The sequence below is a fragment of the Zea mays genome, chromosome 4, assembly GCF_902167145.1.
Source record: "Zea mays cultivar B73 chromosome 4, Zm-B73-REFERENCE-NAM-5.0, whole genome shotgun sequence".
Taxonomy (NCBI): domain Eukaryota; kingdom Viridiplantae; phylum Streptophyta; class Magnoliopsida; order Poales; family Poaceae; genus Zea; species Zea mays.
Window position 1 is genome coordinate 2,838,942 of NC_050099.1, and position 8,497 is coordinate 2,847,438.

At 39.8% G+C, this 8,497-nt stretch overlaps 1 protein-coding gene across 2 annotated transcripts; it reads left to right on the forward strand.

Annotated features, from left to right (window-relative positions):
- The first annotated feature begins 746 nt into the window (after positions 1 to 746).
- Positions 747 to 7,987, forward strand: LOC103652693 (Cyclopropane-fatty-acyl-phospholipid synthase). Of its 2 annotated transcripts, none has more exons than XM_008679638.2 (24): positions 747 to 1,052; positions 1,513 to 1,739; positions 1,849 to 1,948; positions 2,037 to 2,138; positions 2,271 to 2,330; positions 2,424 to 2,502; positions 3,475 to 3,622; positions 3,721 to 3,844; positions 3,982 to 4,159; positions 4,260 to 4,288; positions 4,407 to 4,555; positions 4,640 to 4,742; positions 4,873 to 4,968; positions 5,376 to 5,425; positions 5,537 to 5,675; positions 5,762 to 5,824; positions 5,961 to 6,020; positions 6,236 to 6,397; positions 6,511 to 6,584; positions 6,701 to 6,794; positions 6,902 to 7,038; positions 7,141 to 7,221; positions 7,346 to 7,451; positions 7,561 to 7,987. In XM_008679638.2, the coding sequence occupies exons 1-24, from the start codon at positions 807 to 809 to the stop codon at positions 7,615 to 7,617; spliced, it is 2,664 nt and encodes an 887-aa protein (XP_008677860.1). In that variant the 5' UTR covers positions 747 to 806; the 3' UTR covers positions 7,618 to 7,987. The 2 variants fall into 2 exon arrangements, 1 of the variants encoding a protein (XP_008677860.1); XR_004857647.1 differs by having other exon boundaries at positions 791 to 1,052; positions 7,141 to 7,273.
- Positions 7,988 to 8,497: the final 510 nt, after the last annotated feature.

Genomic DNA, 8,497 nt, shown 5'->3' on the forward strand with positions numbered 1-8,497 from the left:
GTCACGTAGCCAGGTCCAAAGCAAGCGGCGACTAGGGTTTGCACGTGTGGTGGAATGACGTAACTCTAGCCCCTTCCTATATATTTATAGAGCGTGTTAATGGGCCATGGTCCCTAAACCTCTAATCTCAATACGGGTTGGACTTTAATCAAGATTGTTTATGATTGTCTATTGGACATATCTCCAAAAGGCACGCCCCATAACACTCTTGCGCGTACTATTACTCTTAGAGCAGGCCTTGAAAACGAGTGTCTTCCAAGAGTTTACCTGTTCGAGTGAAGGACGGTAATCACATTTTAAGCAGTGTTCATAAGTGATATGATTGCTTGCTTTGTCCTCTACTTTCTCTTGTTGATCGATGCTTTGTCCTCTCTCCTTCCAGGTACACAGCTATATACGTGCACTGCACCGAGTGAGACGATTACACCAACTAGGCACCATGTCTGCCACTGGGCCAACGTTCGTGCCATGTATGTTGTCATTTGTCAATCACCTAGAATAAAAACCAACTGAACTAGTATATATACGATATAACAATATATATCGCAATTTCAAGATTTTTTTGGTGGGTGGTGGGGGTGGGTGGGGGTGGGGTAATTGCAGTTGTTCTTTGGATCTGCAGAGGCACTGTACCGATCGATCTTCACTGTTGAGCAGGTATTCAGTGCCCATACCTCCTAGCTAGTAATTGCTGGCCAGCCATTGCAGGCCGGAGTTATATGCCTTGTATGGCTACTCCTACCCCCAAGCCAAGTACTAATAGAACACGACGATTTCTCTCTATATAAACGGATCGGAGAAGCGTCATGCATGTCACCGTGACTTGCAAAGCAGCTAGCATAGGGAACATCGAGAGAGAGATGAGGGTAGCGATGGTGGGTTCCGGCCTAAGCGGGCTAGTGGCGGCGCATGAGCTAGCGAGAAGTGGCGGCGTGCGTGTCACCGTGTACGAGAAGGAGGACCATCTCGGCGGCGCCAAGACCGTTGCCGTGGACGGCGGAGCAGAAGAAGGCCGTGTCCTCGTCGACCTCGGCCCCGTGGTCTTCAACCCGGTGCGGAACATGCATGCATGTACATATATATGCACGCAAACCGTTGGCCACCATGCATATAATGCTCTCGTTTGGGTTAATTAGCTAGTATTTGTTATAAACAGAATTGCTACCTGCTAGAAAGTTCATAGTAAGAAATAATTAAACGGAAAACTATCAGACAAATTCCAAAATCTATTAATGAGCCACTTGGTGGAGATCGACAGAGACAGAGACAGTGATCAGTGCTGGGTGTTCCTTCGAATTCATTGAGAGAGAGGTCTCCTTTTCAGTGGCAGACGACTTTAATCCCTCCAATCCATTTAATGGATTTTCAGAGGCACGCATTGCTGCTTATTACACTAACATCTTTTCTAATGTATTGAAAGAATTAAATTTCTCGTATGCGTAGGTTTTACATGCATGGCGTTGCTACTCTCGTCTGTTGTAAGTAAGTTGTAACTCACGATCTAAATTGCAGGTGACAAGCCCAAACTTGATGGAATGGTTTGAAAGGCTAGGGGTGGAGATGTGCACATCAGACATGTCATTCTCAGCAAGTATGCGGCTAAACAAAAGTAGTGAAAGCTTCGAATGGGGTAGCCGCAGTGGTATGTCTGGTGTTCTGGCGCAGAAGAGCAATTTGCTTAGCCCCAGATTCTGGCTCGTGGTCCATGAGATATTCAAGTTCAAGAATCACGCCCTCAAGTGAGTTCGATGATGGGGAATTATTTGTGCATTCTGCCATAGGCCGGCCGGCCATATAAATTCATGCTGAATTATTGATAAAAAATTGATTCTTTATTTTGATTTGCAGGTACCTGGAGGACCACAGAAGTGGTCCTAACCGCAATGAAACTTTGGGGCAATTCATTCTATCACATAGATATTCGCAGCTCTTCCAGGATGCCTACCTTGTATGCTACTAATTATAATTCACTTGCATGCACTCATCCCCAGCTTCTCACACATATCATTTCAAGGATGTTGGAAATTTTTCTGCAGATTCCAATGTGTGCATGCATTTGGCCCAGTCCGTCACACGAAATCCTGGGCTTCCCTGCTCTCTTTGTTCTTTCATTTTTCCGCGACAATCAGCTACTTGAGGTAAATATACATCTAATACAGTTCAGATAGATGTTTATTTGCTCTCCACTCTAATTCACCTTACGTGTCATGTGAATCTGACTTGTGCTATACGATTCTAATTAATCCAGTGGAATTTTTGCATGTATCCAGATTTTGAGTGGCTCAAAATGGCTTACGGTCAAAGGTGGCTCGGGGTCCTACGTGAACAAGGTTCCACATGCAACTTTTCTTCTGTAAAATATATGTAGGATACTAGCTAGGATCGTCTTGTATCATATGAACACAGTTTGTGTCTATGAACAGATAAGGGAAGAATTGGAGAGTAATGGTTGTCAGATCAAGATTGGCTGTGAAGTCAACTCTATTTCAAAGTCGAACGATGGTAAATTCATTGTTCCATATATTTAAAATAATATTCAGTCAAACCAATAAACCATGTTCTAACATGGGCTACAATTTTTGGAGACAATGGCTAATAAAAGTGGTTGTATTAAATATTTTTTCTCTACCATAATTGTCTTAAGTAATAGCCTTGGTAGATATACACAATAGTGTCTATTTAGGTGTAGTAAATAAAACTATCTATTATTGATATATATCTATTTTAATCTATATATATATCCATAATGCTCTCCTTTGGCTATAGAGATAACGGATATTAATATAAATGATGTTTATAGTCCACGGTTTGATGGCCATTTTTTCTAATCTTTATAAGAATGTATATGATTTATCGTTTTTTAGTTGGTCTCATGTGTAATCACATGGAGGGTCCATTAGGGCATCTAATTAAAACTTCTAGGATTTATTCTTTTCTAGTGTGTGATATATGTGCTGAAATCTAAGCATAAGTTATACAAGCTCTTATTGCACCCATTTTTTGTAATATCCTTGATTTATATTTTAGCTTTCAACATTTGATTAAGTTGCTGCTATTTTTTATGCATGTTAACTATTAAAATTCTAGTACTTATTGCATCATTTATCCAAATTTTTCATATTTTATTTTATTAAAAGAACATTCTACATCCTAGGCTACATTCATAAACCTTACAATGGTACAAATAATCATTCATCTTACACCATAGCACTTAAGACATTGAACTTGTTATATCAAACAATTATACGAGTAACAATATTGTTTTATAAAACATATATTCCTTAAAATTGAATTACTAATATTTATACGATACAATGTTTTGATCAAAACATCCACAAATTTTAAGACAACAACTTTATTAGGCTGATGAAAGAAATTTTGAACTATCTGGTACCCACTCCTGTTAATCAGTTGCTTATAGAAAATTACCCTACTTATTAACTGATGAGAAAAATGTTACGATACTGGAAGCAGGATACCAAATTTTAGAGGTTGATGGTTCGGTGGAGACGTACGATAGGATCATAATAGGTATTAATGCACATGATGCACTAAAAGTATTAGGAGCTGAAGCAACAAATGAGGAACTGAAGAATCTAGGAGCTTTCCATTTTATCCGGAGGTAACACATGCACTAGCACTATAAATAAATCCCGGTGTTCCTGGTTGATATGATCTGATACAATAACTTTTTAATTCTTGTATTTTTCGTCTTCGCAGTATCGCGTACCTCCACTCTGATGAAAGTCTGATGCCGCGTAATTCCTCTGCATGGAGCGCTAGGAACTTCTTGGGGACAACAAGCAGTGGTGTCTGTGTTACCTCCTGGCTAAATATACTTGAGGTGACTAAGTAACATGCATGGTAGCTTCGTTCATAATGTGGCTTTAGTTTTTTTTTTGCATGATGGTTGATGAAAGAATATATTTATGATATACTTTACACAATATGTGACTCTCTGTCCTACATTTGAATTGCTAGAACATTGAATCTGCCGGGCCTCTACTTGTGACACTTAACCCTCCTCGTGTTCCCAATCATGTATTGCTTAAATGTCATATTAGCCATCCAATTCCTTCCATTGCTGCTGCAAAGGCTAATCTTCAGCTCAACAGCATTCAAGGAAAGAGGGGCATCTGGTTCTGTGGCTCATATCAAGGTGACCACTTTTGCTTCACTTCAACCCTGCTGCATGCCATTATTTAACCAATTACAATATACTAAGTATGAAGTATTATGGCATTCTTTTTGAATAACAGGCTATGGATACCATGAGGACAGTGTTAAGGTATTCCATGCGCACCTGATCACCTTCTTAGGTTCCATGACAAATTAAAGGTGCTGAATATTATTATGCGGATATTTAACTGAGTGCATTCTATTTGTCGCAAACTGAATTAATTCAGGCTGGGAAAGCAGCAGCTTTAGGATTGCTTGGAAGGAAATGTGACCTTTTGTCTAACCCAAAACCGATGGTCTCATCGTGGACAGAGGCGGGCGCACGTCTTCTTGTAGCAAGAAGCCTAGACCAATACATAACCATTGGTAACTTCTGGTGAGACTAGAACAAACAAACCCTTGTACATCACAATCTCTCTGCTACCCAATTAAGATCCTCATAGCAGTTCTGTGCACACAGTATACTCGAAGAAGGAGGCACTACATTCAGTTTTGGTAAAGCATGCGAAAAATGTCATGTAAAATCTGCGATACGCGTTCACGATCCCCAGTTCTATTGGAAGGTGTCCTTCTCTCTTTTATTTTTGTCTTATTCCAAGTTTCTTTTGGCCTTTCAAACTACATTCTGCTTTGTTCATCACATTGATGATCTCATGTGAGATACATCTTCGCTGTGCCTCATCTTTTCATTAGGCTGCAACAGAAGGAGACCTTGGCTTTGCATCTGCCTACATCAATGGCCAAATCTCATTTGTTGATCACCGAAAAGGCCTTGTGAACCTTGTACGGGTAAGAAGTGTCTGGTCTAATTGTTTTTTTTTTTTTACATATTTATAAAATCCAGTGAACTTAGAACAACGCTATAGGAAAGCAACTTCGAGATAACTATTCTTATACCGCAATTAATGTGATTTCTGTTTGACCTTTCCAATATGTTAAAAACGGCGGCCGGGTGTGCCCCCAAATACGCTTAACTTGGATGCTGAAAACTGTGTTTTACTCTCAGAATAATAACAGTGTGCAAACCTACTTTTCTAAAAAAAACATGTTAAATGATTAAAAGCATGTTTGAGATCTCAGTTCTATAGAGACGTACTATGTTATACTGATGGAATATGTTAGTTTAGTGACATGGGTTCACACAGGTATACTATGTCTCTATTTTCTGACTAAATCTATGAGCCATATTGGTACAGATCATACTGGCTAATAGAGGTGAGTTCAAGAGGTTGAGCAGCACTGCTAGGTATATGTAACTCATCATAATTCTTAGAGAAACATCTGGATTGTTTCATCAATGTGAATGACCTTACATGAATGTGTGCTATTGCTGAACTTGTTCAAATGTGCCCTGCAGTGGCAATACAAGGAAAGCCTGGTGGTCGCCGTTGCTTGGAATTACTGGAGTCTCATTTGCAAAATACTTTTTGCGTCATGCCTTGCGGAAGAATAGTGTATCCAAAGCTCGTAAAAATATATCTGAACACTACGATCTGGTTAGTGAACTTTGTTCGTATTTATAAAAATATTTTACTTAAGTAAAAAAAGATTTATTTCATTATTGTCACATATTTTTATGCAGAGTAATGATTTCTTCGCTCTTTATCTGGATCCATCAATGACGTACTCTTCTGGCATTTTTAAGGTTTGCGAATCTCGTGATTCCATCTCCAACCTGTAAATTTATGTAGCTTTTTTCCCCTCTTTCTCTGGAACTAGATAGAAAATTATCTAGTATAGTATTGTGAGTGTATATATATTGGTTCTATATATAATGGCAGGTGGCGGAGGAGAGCTTAGAAACAGCCCAACTACGCAAACTTGACAGTCTCATTAACAAGGTAAGACCGAGGATCATAAAATCCATTTGTTGTAATTTGCTCAAATACTATTGCATAATAAATAACCTTACCTAGCTAATCTCGAGACAAACCTCACTATGCATTACCTGATTAATTACTAAAAGCTTAATTGCATATAGAAATCAAGCTAGATGACCTTTCTTTTTTATACGATGTTGCAATGCAATGAATCATGCATATCGATTGAACTGAAGGCTAAGGTGGAGCCAGGGCACCATGTTCTTGACATTGGTTGTGGTTGGGGCACTTTAGCAATACGGTTGGTGAAGCAAACCGGTTGCAAGTACACAGGAATCACATTATCTGAGGAGCAACTGAAATACGCGAAGAGAAAGGTGAAAGAATCTGGGTTAGAGGTCAGTGGTGTACCTTTTTTCTTCGTTGTTGTAGTGTGAAAACCAAGATACAACCACCACTTGTGTGCTGTATTTCACACACAAAAAAAAACTGTATATATTGTTTTATGTAGGACCGCATAACTTTGCTCCTTTGCGATTACCGTCAACTACCGGCAGGCGATAAGTTTGACAGGATTATAAGCTGGTGAGTACTATACTACTGTGCCCACATATTGAAGAGGACTGATCATATACACAAGATATAGATGAATTGTTGATCTGACAAATAATTTTTTCTTCGTGCATATGGTCATTTATTAGTGAAATGATTGAACATGTTGGGCATGAGTACATGGATGATTTCTTCGGGTGCTGCGAGTATCATTTGGCAGAGCATGGCCTACTTGTCCTCCAGGTGCAGCATTTTTTTATTGTATGATTACGATTGTAACAGTCTGTCACAAGAATTAACTATTTCCCATCATGTTCGACACAAATTTAATTATATGCATGCATGGACAGTCCATCGCGCTCCCAGAAGAATTGTATGACAAAATGAGGATGCGGCCCGAGTTTCTCAAGACATATATCTTCCCCGGTGGCTGCCTACCTTCTCTAGGCCGGATTGTGTCTGCCATGTCTAATGCATCAAGGCTCAAGTATGTGCTTTTCAATTTGATGATATGATGAACAAAAGCCATCCATGCATGCATTCATTCAGCACCTTCTGTATTGATGTGAGTACTCTCACTCCTGTGCAGCATTCAGCACCTTGAGAATATTGGGGACCACTACTACACTACCCTAATGAACTGGAGGGACAACTTCGTGGCCAACAGAGAGTAAATACAATATATACCACCACAAACTCAAGCTAACGCCTCATCTATATATGTACCAACATGCATTACTCAGCACTAGACGATTCTCATGGTTTCCTTTTGATAATATATATATTCCGCGCAGAAAAGCTTCTGCGCTTGGATTTGACGACAAATTCATCCGTACCTGGGAGTATTATTTAAGTTACGCTGCGGCTTTGTTCAAATCACGCACAGCTATAGATTACCAGGTACGCGCTTAATTACTATATATCCACACAAACATATAAATAAGTTAGTAGTTTGGTAACTTAATTTGGACGTACGGCTGACTGCTGTTTGTATACGATATATATGCAGATAGTGTTTGCTCGGCCAGGCGATTCAAAGCTACCAAGCTATGTTGCCATTGCATAAAATAAATGGATAGGATCGAGATGATGCTGTGTTATGCGTGTGTGTGTGTGAGAGAGAGAAATTTATTCAGTCATGTACGTGCATGTGTGTTGGAGAGCAGCAGCAGGCCAGCTGCTGCATGCTGTGTGGCTTGGATAGATGCATGCGTGTGGTATATAGTACTACTAGAAGTCTGCATGCATATGTCTGCTAGCGGTGCTTTCATTTGCACTCGAGTCGCTCCACGTAAGAGGTGAAATAATAGTGGTTAAGGCATCTGATCGAGTGCTTGGCAAAAACATGATGTTAAGTTGACAACTTGTAATAATATTACTTAAATATGTAGAGAATTGTTCTTTTAAATAAAAAAGAAGAGGCGCTAATGTGAAGAGTGATGTTGAGCACCAAATTTATTGGCACCTGAAAACGGTCGGACGGTCCGCGTCCTGGATGGTCCGCGAGTGTAGTCTGGATGCTCCATGATTATATTAACTCGGACGAAAGACCCTTTCATGTGCGTGCTTGTTCGGTTAATCACACGGGAATCTGTTGGGAAACAACTAGAAACAGGTTTGGACCCCATATAAATATAAAGGGGTACCGTCAATTTAGAGGGACACAATCGATCCGAATCAATCTATTATCATTAGATTTACATTTCTTGTCCTAGGAGTCACATTATTTAGTTAAGATTAGTATTTCTCGTCCCGAATCTTCATCTCTCCTCGACTCTATGTCATTTAGATGTGTCTTGGATGGAAAGTCGATCCCAAAACAACCGTAGGATCTTTCCTTCTTACGGGTCCCTCTTGAGGGCGAGATCCAAGTAGTGAAGAAGATCCTGAAACACTCTACACACACGCACACGGTTCGCCGCCTTATCAAAGACGGTCTGCGCGCC

Excerpts from the sequence above, each read along its gene's own strand:
- LOC103652693 (XM_008679638.2), top strand. The coding sequence starts at position 807 with ATGCATGTCACCGTGACTTGCAAAGCAGCTAGCATAGGGAACATCGAG. Across the intron at positions 2,503-3,474 it reads TATTTCAAAGTCGAACGATG|GATACCAAATTTTAGAGGTT; the intron begins GTAAATTCATTG and ends TACTGGAAGCAG. Across the intron at positions 7,039-7,140 it reads TCTAATGCATCAAGGCTCAA|CATTCAGCACCTTGAGAATA; the intron begins GTATGTGCTTTT and ends ACTCCTGTGCAG.